The 17,471-nt window shown below is 41.4% G+C and overlaps 1 protein-coding gene across 1 annotated transcript in view; it reads left to right on the top strand.

Annotated features, from left to right (window-relative positions):
• LOC311230401 (growth/differentiation factor 11-like) overlaps positions 1-17,471 on the top strand; it is a gene marked incomplete at its 3' end in the record, with an annotated part of 94,168 nt that overhangs the window by 42,881 nt on the left and 33,816 nt on the right. Inside the window, exon 2 of the mRNA XM_084316670.1 lies at positions 9,889-10,262. Coding sequence (XP_084172796.1) covers positions 9,889-10,262 — 374 coding nt within the window. The remainder of the gene's footprint in view (positions 1-9,888; positions 10,263-17,471) is intronic.

Here is a 17,471-nt window from a genome sequence, read left to right as displayed (position 1 = left end):
AAATCAAATCAAATCCACTCTACTACTTAGAAGAAATGAAAGTGAAACTTAAGCTGCTCTGTACTGCGAAGTCCATGCATGTTTATAATGTTGTCCGACTATGGGCTAAATCCACAAAGAATCTGTTAATAAAACTTTCATTCAATCAATCAATCTGCACGGTGATTGATTGAATGAACATTTTATTAACAGATTGCAGAATGGGTACAATACAGTATGGCTCAATACACACAATTGTTAAGGGGATGCAGACCAGAGAAAGACTTTCGTCTTGTTTACATCAGGGTCCCCCATTTTCAATTCATAATGCATTGTAAGTAAGGGTGCAACTTGCTCCGTGCAATCCATTCTTTGTGGATTTAGCCCAGTATTGATAATATATTTGACAAATTAGAGTTTTTTTTATTTGATGAATGTGGGCACTGACATGTGAAAATAAACTAAATGGGTTTTATTTCTATATATAGACAAATTTCTCAACACAAGGAACCTCAGTCAACTGAGGGGTCTCCAACTGATGCTTTGAATCGTCCACTTTCAGGGGGTAGCCCTAATATATATATCGCCGACCATATCGGTATCAGCGGATATCATTGATTTCTATTTTGTATTCATTAGTATTGGTCCGATGAACAGAACTGGGCAGACGTGAACAACAAAAAGATAATTTCTGTCTGATCTATTTTTGTCTGATCTATTTCTGTCTGATCTATTTCTATCTGATCTATTTCTATCTGATCTATTTCTGTCTGATCTATTTCTATCTGATCTATTTCTATCTGCACAGGGTTTCTTCGCCACATGGATTTTGTTTGGGAACATGCATGTTGCACAACAGCATTAAAATAGAGTGCAGAAACAGAAATACTGTTACTTATAAGTAAAATAGGTGTGCAAATGAATAGGTGTGCAGATGTGCAAATAAATATGTGTGTAAATGTGCATATATGCAAATGAATAGGTGTGCAAATGGTTAGGTGTGCAAATGTGCAAATTAATAGGTGTGCCGATGTGCAAATGAATAGGTATGCAAATGTGCAGATATGCAAATGCATAGGTGTGCAAATGAAAGGTGTGCAAATGTGTAGATGTGCAAATGAGTAGATGTGCAGATGAATGGGTGTGCAGATGAATGGGTGTGCATATGAATGGGTGTGCATATGAGTATGGGTGTGCAGATTAATGCTGGGTGTGCAGATTAATGGGTGTACAGATGAATGGGTGTGCAGATTAATGGGTGTACAGATGAATGGGTGTGCAGATTAATGGGTGTGCTGATGAGTATGGATGTGCAGATGAGTATGGATTGATTGATTGATTGAAGTTTATTTCAAATATGCAACATAACACACAAGCATCAAGTACAGATATAGCCTTAAGCCGTTCAAATAATAAATGTATATAAAAAATAACAAAGAACAAACAAAAAAGTCCAACTCAATTTCTTTGTTGTTGTCATTTACTATTTGAAAAGGAGTGAGAAGAAGCATACACATATTTAATGATGCGCACAGCTCTTTTCTGTAGGATGGTTAATGGGTGTAATGAGTATTTATAATTATTTCCCCAGACTTCAACGCAGTAAGTTAAATATGGTGAAACTAGTGAACAGTAGAGAATGTGAAGTGATTTGTGATCCAGGACCTGCTTTGCTTTGTTTATTACTGAAATGCTCCTTGCCAATTTGGTTTGAATATGTTTGATATGTGATTTCCAATAAATGTTTCGTCAATCGTGACACCAAGAAATTTAACTTCAGACACTCTTTCAATTTCCACCCCATCTATTTTCATCTGTACACATTATCTTTCCTACAATTTCCAAACAGCATTATTTTGGTCTTGGATCAATTTAATGACAATTTGTTGAAATCAAACCATATTTTAAGTTTAAACATTTCCTGCGTAATGTCCTCCTGCAGTTTATTTAAATTATCCCCAGAACAGAAAATATTTGTGTCATCGGCAAACAAAACTAATTTCAGTAACTTGGACGCTTTATATTATGTCGTTGATATACAGTATAAATAATTTTGGCCCCAACACTGACCCCTGGGGGACACCACAAGCAATGTCCAAACACATTGAAGAGCAATCACCTAGTTTCACATACTGTTGTCTCTTATTTAGATAACTTTTGATCCAGTCTAGTACTACTCCCCTGATGCCATACTTTTCCAATTTGTTAATTAATATATCATGGTTGATTGTGTCAAATGTTTTTTTTTTTTAGATCAATAAATACTCCAATTGCATATAGTTTTTTGTCTATGGCATTTGTGATTTCCTCTATTGTTTCTATTATTGCCAGTGATGTTGATCTGTTTGCTCTGAACCCATATTGGCTATCAGAGAGTAGTTTATGCTTATCTAAGAAAGCATCTAACCTGTTGTTAAAAAGTTTTTCAAGTATTTTGGAGATGTGTGGGAGTAAAGAGACAGGTCTATAGTTTGTGAAGTGGTGTTTGCTCCCAGTTGTATACAGTGGTATGACTATTTTCATTAATGGATGTGCAGATGAATGGGTGTGCAGATGAGTATGGATGTGCAGATGAATGGGTGTACAGATGAGTATTGGTGTGCAGATAAGTGGATGTGCAGATGAGTATAGGTGTGTAGATGAGTATGGATGTGCAGATGAGTATAGATGTGTAGATAAGTGGATGTGTAGATGAGTATAGGTGTGTAGATGAGTATGGGTGTGCAGATGAGTATAGGTGTGTAGATAAGTGGATGTGTAGATGAGTATAGGTGTGTAGATGAGTATAGGTGTGCAGATGAGTATAGGTGTGTAGATAAGTGGATGTGTAGATGAGTATAGGTGTGTAGATGAGTATAGGTGTGTAGATGAGTATGGGTGTGTAGATGAGTATAGGTATGTAGATGAGTATAGGTGTGTAGATGAGTATAGGTGTGTAGATGAGTATGGGTGTGTAGATGAGTATAGGTGTGTAGATGAGTATAGGTGTGTAGATGAGTATAGGTGTGTAGATGAGTATGGGTGTGTAGATGAGTATAGGTGTGTAGATGAGTATGGGTGTGCAGATGAGTATAGGTGTGTGTGGCGCAGTCATACTGTACAGGTACTAGACAGAGTCCTCATTCAGGATCTGGACGGCCTCATAGCTTTTCTTGAGCCTCTCTGTGTTGTTGGCCTCAAGGCTGCAGTAGCGTTTGCCTGACCTCGTTAGAGAGAAAAGTCCATTGTTCAGACAGCTGGGATCCTTTATGATTCTCTTGGCCTCAGTCCTGCACCGCCTGGTGTAGGTGTCCTTCAGGTTGGGGGGGGGTTCACCTCTGGTGGTACATTCACTCAGCTATCTGTACCACTCTCTGCGGCCCTGTGTGGTACTAGTTCCCATAGGCGGTGATGCCAGAATGCTCTCTATGGTGTATTCTTTAATATCTGGGGGAGCAGGAGGGGTGTCCTTCCTCAGACGTCTGAGGTGATAAAGGCACTGCTGTGTCCAAGTCAGGTCCTCTAAAATCTGTGCACTAAGATACCTGAAGTTGATCATCCTCTCCACTATAGTGTTGATGCTCAGGGGGGGTTGTACTTCCTCACCTTTGACCCCAGAAGCTCCTTTGTCTTGCTGACGTTCAGGGAGAGGTTGTTTTCCTGGCACCACAGTGCCAGGTTCTCCACCTCCTCCGGATAGGCCTTATTGTTATTGACTGAGATCAGGTCCACCACAGCTGTGTCCTCCACAAACTTGACGATGGTGTAGCAGACATGCTTGGCCTCACAGTCATGTGTGTACAGGAAGTATAGGAGGGGGCTCAGAAGAACACAACCTTCTGTTATCGGTCATTAAAGAAAATGGATTATGAGTTATCCGAAGTTTCTCTAAATATTCATATCGGTGCATCCATCATTTTCTAAAAGGAAGATTCTGTTATTTTGCACCTACTGTATGACAGATTCTGGTGTTAGCCTCTCTTTGCTATGCTAATGATTTCAAACAGGGTAAGACGAAGGTAGATTCCACAGAAGAAATATCTCTTCTCCAAAGTTACTACTCTAATATAATTTTGAATGTACAAATTACATTTTAGGACAACTTTGTCAAATCTAGTTTGAAATCATTAGCATAGCAAAAAGAGAGACTAACTGCAGAGGCAGACTGTTTAAACCACATCCAACATTTATAACAATAACAAAATCACTGAACCTTCACTTCGCTTGTCTCTGACTGAATCCATGACTGAATCCACCTCTTGAGCTGGCATGCTGTGTAGTGTATTAGAGAGGCGGTTGCTATGTGATTCCATGTAATACTGGGCTTGCTGTATAGTGTAGTTTAGAGATGTGATTGTTATGTGATACTGGCCTCGCTGTGTAGTGTAGTTTAGAGATGTGATTGTTATGTGATACCATGTAATACTGGCCTCGCTGTGTAGTGTAGTTTAGAGATGTGATTGTTATGTGATACCATGTAATACTGGCCTCGCTGTGTAGTGTAGTTTAGAGATGTGATTGTTATGTGATACCATGTAATACTGGCCTCGTTGTGTAGTGTAGTTTAGAGATGTGATTGTTATGTGATACCATGTAATACTGGCCTCGCTGTGTAGTGTAGTTTAGAGATGTGATTGTTATGTGATACCATGTAATACTGGCCTCGTTGTGTAGTGTAGTTTAGAGATGTGATTGTTATGTGATACCATGTAATACTGGCCTTGCTGTGTAGTGTAGTTTAGAGATGTGATTGTTATGTAATACTGGTCTCGCTGTGTAGTGTAGTTTAGAGATGTGATTGACTGTTATGTGATTCCACGTGATACTGGGCTTGCTGTGTAGTGTAGTTTAGAGACGTGATTGTTATGTGATTACACATGATACAACCTCTTGCACATAAGCTCACTGGTAGTTTGAAATACTCACACGCACCCTTGCCGAGCTAAGATTGATCGTTTTCATTTAGCCGACTGGATGAGATTGTTGTAATTCAACACAATGACTGATTACTAGTATGTGCTTGTAGTTTTCAGGGTCAAGTCCAGGTTGAAATGTGGCAGGTCTCAACACACACATATAGCCTACAGTATGACTCTTGACTCACATTATGCAACACATTTTACAAACTAAGCAAAATGTTACATAATACTTTGGTTGAACTGTAGATGTGTTATGACAAACACATGAAACACATGAAACGCGAACAGGTTTTGGATGATGAGCCTTCTTCAGACCATATACAATCAACTACTGATGTCAGAATCCATACATGGTATCCATCCATTCTGAACTGATTTTACATGCTCTCGCAGATTAGTTAAAATGTGTTAGCATTTTGCTTTGATTTGTGAGCCACTATAAATCAAATAAATCAAATAACTTTATCTGTGGGATGTGCTTAATTGTTCCCTTTTTTGAATAGCTTGCATATATATTCACTATTCTTCTATTACCTCCACCAAGGCGAAGTCAGGGGGGAGGTTATGTAATTGGTCCCATCTGTAAGTGAGTAAGTCTGTAAGTGATATCTCAAAAGGTAATGGCTGTGCACATTCATGACCCCAAGAGGAGGAAAACCATTGATGTCGGTGACTCCATGGCCTCTCCTCTAGCGCCACCATCAGTCCAACGTTTTCAAATGAGCGCATCTCCTTACCCGTTTGTCATAGCGGTCACAGAAATTGCTGTGAACATTCATTGTCCCTAGAGGAACAAACCTATTGATTTTGGTGACCCCCATTTGAGATAAGATATCTCAAAGAATATGGCTGGATTGCCATAACCTTTTATATGCACATTCTCATGACACAAAGAGATTGATTTGGATGACTCCTTGACCTTTCCTAGGTCAAACATTACATTTTCAATAGGGATGCTCGATATTGGCTTTTTTACCGATACCGATATACCGATATTGTCCAACTCTTAATTTCCGATACCGATATCAACCGATACCGATATATGCAGGGTTCCCCCCCCCCCCCAAATGGAATAATTTCAGGTAATTAACATTACTTATTACATGGCGTTTTCACATTCGCCGAAATGCTTGCTTGTGATTGGTCAATAGCGTGCAGCAGAGGTCAGTTATCAGACAATAATGACTGCTGTGGGACAATAATGACCGCTGTGCGCAGCTGTTCGCAATCAAGCCCACTGACACACACTGTTTCAGTGCAATTAGACACTGCCGGTGTTCTGCTGCCGGGGAAGCTGCCGGCGATGACAGGGGGCGGAGCGACGAGCGGAGCCAGAACCAGTGTTGCGAGTCGATGTAAAATGAATTAGGTATATTGTTAGTAAGTTAGCCATGTAATAAGCGGGATAATGTATAGCTATACTCGATCATTGTCGCAAAATAATTGATCTTCACTGACGTTTAAAACACCTCGCCGAGGCGGCTCGGTATTTTAAACTCTGTGTCGGTCAATTATTTTGCGACAATGACCTCGTAGCTATACATTATCTCTTGTTGTGGAATTAACACAACATTATGCATACTTTTGACAATAAATAAAATCAGAATGTGTTTGCTTGCTTGCCTGGGTAAATAAAGGTTATAGAAATGTAAAAGAAATAAATAAATTTGAAAACCGATACCGATATTTTCCGATATCACATTTTAATGCCGATATCGGCCGATAATATTGGTAGGCCGATAATATCGGACATCCCTAATTTTCAAATAAATAAGTGCATTTCCTGACGCATGGGATAGGCACCATTTTGGTAATATTTGGCGAAATTCTCTTTATATTCCAACAGTTACGACAAATCAAATTCTACATTCCAAATTCTGGACTGAATCGTATGAACCAATGTGATTTCTTTGGCATATCTGGGGTCCCATCGGAAAACGAACACCACCATCACGTTCCTCGTCTAAAGGTACACAATGTGTGCAAAACTGCCTGTCAGAGGCAGAGAAATATTTTATAGTTGTATTTATTTATTATTTTTAATTCAGCCTGTGCCTCTGAGTCTGTATAAAATCGTTGTTGTGTGTTCATAGTGCATGGTGCCAGGCTTGCTCCCAATTTGCCTACCCCACCTTTAAAGCCGCAGTAACTCTTTTCTGGCAGTATTTTTCACATTGCCATTAGACGTTTCCACTGAGTCATGGTGTCCTACTGAATCAACCCTGCACCACCAGCATCAAGTCTGTTGTTAATCCATCATGTATCTTCTTTGTGCTTTAGCTCCGCCTATATAAAGCTACATATCTTTTAAGTATTTCTTTCTTAACACTTTCCGTGCCCGAGCTCGGTGCCCCGGAACCTCCTTGAATGCCGCCACCCACTTCAATGTTAGCGTTAAAAACGCCTAATCTATGTTTTAAATTATGGCTATGTGTCTAATCTGCCCGTCGCTTATCAATGACTCGTTTGCAGTCAACATTGTCGAAACGGATTGTTTTTTTATTGGTTCATTTTCGTTTGATAGCATTTTGAAAAGCCCTCGTTTTCATGGAAAATATAAAGATTCCGTGATAAAAGACATTTACTGGAATATTCTAGAATACACAAAAACGTTGTAATTTTTCGGCCTATTTATGAATAGTTTTCAAATAAACGCTAGATTATCGATAGTATATGTGTACGTATGCACGCTATAGAGGCAATCTGAAAAATAGATTCTCTTATTTCCTCATCAGCGATCACAGCCAAACAGCCACATCACACATAGGGCAAACGCTGAAATCTCCGTGAAAACAGGTCTGATTATCCTAAGACTGGTAAAATAGATTCCTTACCTGAGATCAGATGTTATCCAAAAAGATTATTCCAATTCCTGATCGCCATTCCAAATATCGATCACGCTTATTGATTGATTATTGGCTGCTGTAAATATATATTCCAGGCTGATTTCCGTCCCGCGATCAGATCCCTCTTGAGCAGACTGCTCGCCAGCACAAGGAGCCAGTTGGCTCCACCTCTACAGATCTACAGATCCCAGGTCAGTCTAAGCGACTGACCTGCAGTTACACAGGGATAGACGATAGGGGGCGCTTTTTTCCAATCTGAGCTCCTGTAGGGGCTGGTGTACCAACGGGAGACTCGGTTGATGAAATATGAATTCAGATCGCTAATAAAAAAATAAAGCCGGGCGCCCCAGTGGCGAACCACATAGCGCGCTCAGCCGCGACACGGCCGACCCGGGTTCGACTCCCGAACCCGTCGTTATTTGCCGAATGTCTTCCCCCCACTCTGTCTCCCATTCCTCCTCTGTCTCTCTCTACTGGACTGCCCAGTAGCAATAAAGCGATAAAACGCAAAAAAAAATAAAAATAATAATATATATATATATATTTGTCGTCGTGGGCACTCAATGGGGGGGCTGATAAAACGAGATATGTCGTCCGTGGCACTGACAGTGTTAATTACAATATTGTGTCAGAACAGTATTATGTTTGTAGGTGAAGTATTTACCCACCTTGTTTAACAACCAGGAAATGCCCAAGAGAAATGTGTATGTATTGTAGTTGAAATCTAGTAATCCATGCATGTGTCAGTAAGGCAGTTTTATGTTTATACGTAACGAGGCTTTCATCATCATAAAAAAAAATTACGTTTTCTCTTTCCTCTAGCACCACCAATCAGGCCAAACTGAGAACAATATGTTTGTACAAACATTTGCTGTGAATCTTCATGACCCCTAGAGAGAGAAACCTGTTTTTTGTGTTGATTTCTGTGACCTGTGACCTTTCCTCTAGGGCACCATATTCATTTATAGCCTGGGTCTGTTGAGACTGGCAATATTGGCAACTCTTGTTTCTGTCCCAGTAGAATTATTGCAAAAAGTAGCAGCAAAGTGGGAAGATTGTTATGTCTTGGCAGAGGTCTCACTCTACAAGTGCATTCTTCTAATCATTAATATCAAACTATTTGTTAAGCTCAGGACAAATATAGAAAATAGCTTTATAAGCACTATGCTGTTTTTATTTGAAAGCACATCGCAAATTTGTATATAAAAATACCAATAAATTTAGGGGCAACAGTGGCTCAGGAGGTAGAGCAGTCGTAGAGGTAATCGGAAAGTTCCCGGTTAGACTCCGGCTCCTCGCGGTAGCGTGTCGAAGTGAGCAAGGCACTTAACCCCTAACTGCTCCCAATGAGCCGGTCGGCACCTTGCATGGTCGCCTCCGCCGTCGGTGTGTGAATGTGTGAGTGAATGGGAGAATGTGAGGCATAAGTCGTAAAGCGTGTTGGATAAAGGCTCTATATAGTGCAGTCAGGGCCGTTTCTAGCTTTTTGGGGGCCCTATGCAAAATGTTGTTTGGGGGCCCCTATTTTGTGAAACTATGGTGGGGGGATTCCAAACCCTTTAAGGTGGGCATGCATTTAACATTTAAATGCATCAATCTGGTGCACTTTAAGAGGAAAAGAGGCTAGATCCGTGAAAAAAACGTATATATTTTTTTCTCACAAATTCAAATCAAACATCTCAAGTTGACCCCAGCAATGACAGAAAATTATAATAAATAGGAAACACTGGGGCTCCCCTACATCAAGAAACTCTCCCAAATGCACACAAATGAGACAGATACTGCATTTTCCTTACATTTCTGACTTACAATATTGAAATTTAAATGGAACTATAAAGTTAAAGTTAAATAAAGTTTGAAAATGCAAAAAAAAAATTGTGAGTAAGCTGCTTATGTATTTATTTATTTGATAAAGAAACGCCCACTATCAGCAGTAGCCTATCGGTTACATTTTTTAAGCTGATTTGTTACATCCCTACAGGATATATATATATATACAGTATATAGTGTATTGAGTAAAAAAATAAATATATATATATATATATATATATATATTTTTTTTTATGCCATTTTAGGGGGCCCTATGGCAAGAAACGGGCCACTCAGTCCTTTCATTATGTTCTTGTTTTCACATAATGACACGTTGCTTTCTCTCTGTCCTGCAGCGGAACCACTGGTCCAGATGGACGGGAAGCCCAGCTGCTGCTTCTTCAAGTTCAGCCCCAAGCTGATGTTCACCAAGGTGCTGAAGGCCCAGCTGTGGGTTTACCTGCGGCCGCTCCAGCAGACCTCCACCGTCTACCTGCAGATCCTCCGGCTCAAGCCCGTCACGGAGCACGGCAGCCGCCACATCCGCATCCGCTCCCTGAAGATAGAGCTCAACTCTCGGGTGGGCCACTGGCAGAGCATTGACTTCAAGCACGTGTTGCAGAACTGGTTCAAACAGCCCCACACCAACTGGGGCATCGACATCAACGCCTTCGACGAGAGCGGCAACGACCTAGCGGTCACCTCACTGAGACCCGGAGAGGAGGGGCTGGTAAGGACCCTTAGACCTATCCCTGGGGACCTGGGGACCTGGGCAGAAAGATCAGTTCCCCTCACAGCTAAGAGGATGTGGAAGTCAACTGATGTTCTGACCTAAGAGTAACACATGGGCCCATCTTTCCTAACCACTGAATCGTGGGTTACAGGACAACTTTGACATGATTGCTATTATGACCCAAATAAAATTATTATAATTTATTGAATTTTATTTGTTTACATTTTAGCCTACTTACATTTTAGTTAGATGAATACAAAGGCCAGTGGTGCTCTGAATAGTGATCCTGTACTCGTTCCCTTCCAAGCTTTGTTTTTGCCTACACTGTAGCTCTGTCGTGGCTTAGTGTGACACTCCTAGGGATGTAGCGGACACAAGTTTTTGTTGGACTTGGGTGTGTTTGGACTTGGGTGTGTTTGGACTAGGGTGTGTTTGGACTAGGGTGTGTTTGGACTTGGGTGTGTTTGGACTAGGAATGTGTTTGGACTAGAAATGTGTTTTTGACTAGGAATGTGTTTGGACTAGGAATGTGTTTTGACTAGGGTGTGTTTGGACTAGGGTGTGTTTGGACTAGGGTGTGTTTGGACTAGGAATGTGTTTGGACTAGGAATGTGTTTGGACTAGGAATGTGTTTTGACTAGGGTGTGTTTGGACTAGGAATGTGTTTGGACTAGGGTGTCTAGGAAAGTGTTTGGACTAGGAATGTGTTTGGACTAGGAATGTGTTTGGACTAGGAATGTGTTTGGACTAGGAATGTGTTTGGACTAGGAATGTGTTTGGACTAGGGTGCCTAGGAATGTGTTTGGACTAGGAATGTGTTTGGACTAGGAATGTGTTTGGACTAGGCGGGTGTCTAGGAATGTGTTTGGACTAGGGTGTGTTTGGACTAGGAATGTGTTTGGACTAGGAATGTGTTTGGACTAGGAATGTGTTTGGACTAGGGTGTCTAGGAATGTGTTTGGACTAGGAATGTGTTTGGACTAGGGTGTCTAGGAATGTGTTTGGACTAGGAATGTGTTTGGACTAGGGTGCCTAGGAATGTGTTTGGACTAGGAATGTGTTTGGACTAGGGTGTCTAGGAATGTGTTTGGACTAGGAATGTGTTTGGACTAGGGTGCCTAGGAATGTGTTTGGACTAGGAATGTGTTTGGATGAGGAATGTGTTTGGACTAGGGTGCCTAGGAATGTGTTTGGACTAGGAATGTGTTTGGACTAGGAATGTGTTTGGACTAGGGTGTCTAGGAATGTGTTTGGACTAGGAATGTGTTTGGACTAGGGTGCCTAGGAATGTGTTTGGACTAGGAATGTGTTTGGACTAGGGTGACCAGATGCATGTGATCCATATGCAGGACAGCATACTGACCTTGCGGGACATTTACGGGACAGTAAAGTAATATTGAATTATTTGAATACTTACATAAAATACAAAATATTACGTTTACATAAAGTATTTGATCTAAATATAACCATTTAGATGACCTAATTTATTAAAGCATAGTAGGCTAAAGGCCGCCACAGAACGCAATAGAAATGCAGGAGACCGACAGGGCTCAGTAGCGCTGGCGTTTCAGTGCCACATTAGAGGACAGCCGAGATCCAACCATTCTTCTCTGCTCTGTTTACCTGTAGACTTGCTATTGTATTGTCAACATGGCTGTAAATTACTTAGCCTATTTATAATCTTGCCCAATAGTGATGAAAAACGACTACATTAGACTATAGCCGATTGAATTATTCTATGTTTCAGGTTTGATCTTTTTAATGGTGGGACCTTTTGGTTTAGGCACATATGTCTTATGAGATTTAATTAACATAGGTCAAATATGCCAAATGTCTAAGCAGCAGAAACACTGTAGAACAGAACATACTCTAGGCTGATATACAGTATGTCTTCATGATGAGTTATGCCTTCATGTTGGCACCTTAACGTTAGCCTACCTCTCTCAAAACATAATTTAGTAAATCTGAGACAAAGGCTTCAGCACCATGGAGAGGGCAGTGCAGCATCTAGACCGTTTGACGAGTTAATATTTCTTGCTGGACCACCCTGCTTAGAGCCTTCTGATGAAGAGCATGTTTATAGAACTCTTGCCATGTCAGAAAAGTTTGCTTGATTCTCTCTCTTCAAGAGCACCACACTGTCAATGTCTCCGGTTGCACCGGTCACCAGAGAGAAACAGCCTCTCTCCTCAAAGGCATTTAGGAAGAAGGAGACCAGCTGGATGTCCTTCAGCAGTGTTCCCAACGTCACTCCTACAGTCGCTCCCATCTCCACTTCCCTTTGATGTGGCAGGCTGATATAAAACTGGCCATGGAGGTCAGTGAACTCACAGTAGCCGGTTTCTTCTCTCTGTCCCGGCGAGACGAGGCACTGGCAAGTAGGGAGATGCTGGTGTGTAGGCTAGGCACTGGGAGACGCTCGTGTGTACTGTAGGCTAGGCTACTCGTGGGGCATCGCCGCATGGTTGGTGATTAATAACTATAAGACAGGGACGTTCTCCTATTGCGAAACGCGGGACAAAGGGCACAAATCGGGACGTTTGGTCACTATTTTGGATTCTAGATTCAGATTCTATTGTCTATTGGCTACAGTATAGAGGAGTGCAATTATTTTGTTCCTGGCTCCTCTGCCTAGCAGCAGCATCGACATAAAGTAGGACACTTTTGTGTTAAAAATATGTTAAAAACAGCACAAATTTACAATATAATAAGCATAATGTCAATCAATCAATCAGATTTATTTATATAGCACATTTAACATGACACGTGTCAACCAAAGTGCTGTACAGAGCGTAGATACACATAGATACATATTGACAACAATCACACTCCGTTTTATGGGAGGGCACACAGGCAAACACATAGGAAAACAGGACATGAGTCAGTGAACGGGAAAGGCTAGTAGGTAGAAGTGGGTTTTGAGCCTCGATTTGAAGGCATCTATCGAGGGGGCGAGCCTAATGGAGGTGGGGATGCTGTTCCACAGTCCAGGGGCTGCGATAGCAAAGGCACGGCCCCCCCTGAGCTTGAGGTTAGACCTCCGGACTGTCAGGAGCCTCTGATCGGCTGACCTGAGGGACCTGGTGTTGGAATAGGGGGATAGGATGTTTGAGATGTAGGAGGGGGGGGGGGGGGGGTGATAATAATCACAGTGTGATAGTGTGTGCAAACTGGCAGTAGAATCGATGATAGAATAGCTCTAGACTTTAACATGACAGACAGCACATGGGTGTAGTGTGTTCAGATCAGTAGCAGAAACAGCGGTTACCACAGTCACAGGCTGTTAGTGCTATTTGTTCATGAGTCTTTGCTGGTCCGGGCCTTGAGACTGTGGTACCATTTGCCAGACAGCAGCAGCTGAAACAGTTTGTGGTTGGGGTGGCTGGGGTTTTTAACAATCCTGCAGGCTTTGCTGACACACTGTCCGTTGTATATATCCTGGATGGAGGGAAGCTCATATCCACTAATGTTCTGGTCTGTTCGCATGACCCTCTGTAGCGCTTTGCAGTTGAGGGCAGAGCAGGTTCCATATACCCGGCGGTGATGCATCCAGTCAGGATGCCCTTGGTTGTGCCTCTGTTGAAGGCCCATAGGATCTGGGGGGCCCATGCCGAGCTCGGCCGCCTGAGGTGAAAGAGGCGTTGTTGTACTTTCTTCACCACCTGGCCGGTGTGCACATCCCAGGTGAGGTCCTCGGTGATGAACAGAGAGAAACTTGAAGCTGCTATCCCTCTCCACAGCAGACCCATTGGTGTTGATAGGGTGCAGCTTTTCTCCCCCCCCCTCCTGTAGGCCTTTTCGTCGTTATTGGTGATTAGGCCTATCACTGTTATGTCATCGGCAAACTTAATCACCATGTTGGAGTTGTGCGTGGCTACGCAATCTTGAGTGTACAGGGAGTAGAGGAGGGGGCTCAGAACACAGCCCTGTGGGGCTCCTGTGTTGAGGGTCAGAGGGGCTGAGGTGTTGGGTCCCATTCTCACCGGTGACAGTCCGACAGAAAGTCCAGAATCCAGCTGCACAGGTAGGGCTTTGAGTCCCAGGTTCCTGAGTTTGGTGTTGAGTTTGGTGGAGACTACAGTGTTGAATACTGAACTATAGTCAACAAACAGCATTCTCACATTAGAGTTATTTCCCTCCAGGTGGTTGAGGACACTGTGGAGTGTTGTGGCTATTGGTGGATCTGTTTTGCCGGTAGGCAAATTGGCGAGGGTCTCCCCTTGGGAGGTTGGTGTAGCTAACCTGGAACCAGGCATAAAAGTTGTTAAGCTCATCTGGTAGGGAGGCACCGGTGTTGGCTGTGGTACTGGGTCTCCCTTTAAGATCCGATATTGTGTGTAATCCTTGCCATCCTTGTGAGTCATTGTAATTGTGTCGTGTATTCTTCTCCTCCTTCCAGAGGAGGAAAAGCAGTGTGTCTTGCCTTTAGTGCGGCACACACGGCACCATCAATCCACGGCCTCTGGTTGCGGAATACCTTGATTGTTTTTGTGAGGACAACGTTGCTTATACACTTCTGTACAAATCCGATGACTCCTTCTTGTGTATTCGTTGGTGTTTGTTGATGAATCACGGAACATCTCGCAGTCTGCGTGGTCTTGTGACATAGCATCTGGCTCGTCAGACCAGCAGAGGACTTCCTTCACAGTGGGCAGTGTTTCTTTCAGTCTCTGTAGGCGGGTAGTAACATAGTCCGTGTTTCGGGGGTCAAATCATGTCAATGAATACAGTTGTCATTGTTACTTTGACCAAGAAGTAACAGCCACAAAGCATACTTTTTACTTTCATGTTTACTTTACTTTACTTCTCATCTCATCTCATCTCATCTTATCTTATCTTATCTTATCTTATCTTATCTTATCTTATCTTATCTTATCTTATCTTATCTTATCTTTAGTATGAGTTTCATTAATGAACAGGGGCAAATTTGGGTCCAGATGCAAAAATCATTGACCTGGTTTCAGACGCCATGGTAACTTGGCAACGGTCGTCTTGTACAACACCCATATGTCAGCGCTATGTAGGCCAGCGATCCCAGTTAAGTAACACTGAATGTCCCTGAGTGACTAAGTGATCACAACACGTAACGGGGGGTAAACTCTGGCATCTCTTGGCTAAGTGACTCGCCTCGCTCTGAGCACAGCAGCGTGCGTTGTTTTTCCTTAAGCGGGGGAAAAAAAGAAAGAGAAGATCAGAGATGGATCAGAAAAGATCAAAGACACGGAGGCCATGTGTACGAAAATAAAAACAAACCACAACAAGCAGAAAAAGAGTCAGACTCCCCCACTCTCCCTTGATCCTCTCTGGCATTCTGTTTTTTTCTCCCACTGACGAGAGGAGCCCTAAAAGACACGTTCTCACCCCCCTGGCCCTTCCTCTTGATTCCTCTTTTGGACTGCGTCACAGAGAGACAGCGCTGGAGCCCAGCTGTCTCCGCTGTGGAGAGAGGGACGGCTTTGTAAAATAAACACGCCCGGGGTAAAATATTTGCTCCTCTCGCATTGCCGCCAAAAGGTCAAGGTTATGGTAACCTGCGGGTGACCTCTCAGGTCATCCATCGAGAGGGAGAGCTGGTCGTAGGTATCAGGAATTTAGTGATCAGTGATGGATACTCAAGTCCTTCTATCTAATATTACCTTCTCAATTGATACTCAAATGATACCTTATAATGTTACCTTCTGAACTGATACTAAAATTATACCATGTAATGTTAGATTCTGAACTGATACTCAAATGATACCTTATAATGTCACCTTCTGAACTGACTCAAATGACACCTTATAATGTTACCTTCTGAACTGATACTCAAACGATACCTTATAGAGTTACCTTCTGAACTCATACTCAAATGATACCTTCTAATGTTAGTTTCTGAACTGATACTCAAACGATACCATGTAATGTCAGTTTCTGAACTGATAGTCAAATGATACCTTATAATGTTTGTTTTTGAACTGATACTCAAATGATACCTTATAATGTTACCTTCTGAACTGATGCTCAAATGATACCTTATAATGTTCGTTTCTGAACTGATACTCAAATGATACCTTATAATGTTTGTTTCTGAACTGGTACTAAATGATACCTTATAATGTTACCTTCTGAACTGATACTCAAATGATACCTTATAGAGTTACCTTCTGAACTCATACTCAAATGATACCATGTAATGTTACCTTCTGAACTGATACTCAAATGATACCTTATAATGTTAGTTTCTGAACTGATACTCAAATGACACCTTATAATGTTACCTTCTGAACGGATACTCAAATGATACCTTATGATGTTACCTTCTGAACTGATACTCAAATGATACCTTATAATGTTATTTTCTGAACTGATACTCAAATGATACCATGTAATGTTACCTTCTGAACTGATATTCAAATGATTCCTTATAATGTTACCTTCTGAACTGATAATCAAATGATACATTATAATGTTACCTTCTGAACTGATACTCACGATACCATGTAATGTTAGCTTCTGAACTGATACTCAAATGATACCTATAATGTTACCTTCTGAACTTATACTCAAATGATACCTTATAATGTTACCTTCTGAACTGATACTCAAATTATACCTTATAGAGTTACCTTCTGAACTCATACTCAAATGATACCATATAATGTTACCTTCTGAACTGATACTCAAATGATACCTTATAAAGTTACCTTCTGAACGGATACTCAAATGATACCTTATAATGTTACCTTCTGAACTGATACTCAAATGATACATTATAATGTTACCTTCTGAACTGATACTCAAATGATACCTTATAATGTTCGTTTCTGAACTGATACTCAAATGATACCTTATAATGTTAGTTTCTGAACTGATACTCAAGTGATACCATGTACTGTTAGCTTCTGAACTGATACTAAAATTATACCTTATAATGTTAGATTCTGAACTGATACTCAAATGATACCTTATAATGTTACCTTCTGAACCGATACTAAAATTATACCATGTAATGTTAGATTCTGAACTGATACTCAAATGATACCTTATACAGTTACCTTCTGAACTGATACTCAAATGATACCTTCTAATGTTAGTTTCTGAACTGATACTAAATGATACCTTATAATGTTACCTTCTGAACTGATACTCAAATTATACCTTATAATGTTACCTTCTGAACTGATACTCAAACAATACATTATAATGTTACCTTCTGAACTGGTACTC

Source organism: Notolepis coatsorum (genome assembly GCF_963971535.1).
Source record: "Notolepis coatsorum genome assembly, chromosome: 6".
Taxonomy (NCBI): Eukaryota; Metazoa; Chordata; class Actinopteri; order Aulopiformes; family Paralepididae; genus Notolepis; species Notolepis coatsorum.
The sequence above is the reverse complement of the archived record's forward strand: the minus strand, read 5'-3'. Positions and strand labels throughout refer to the sequence as shown.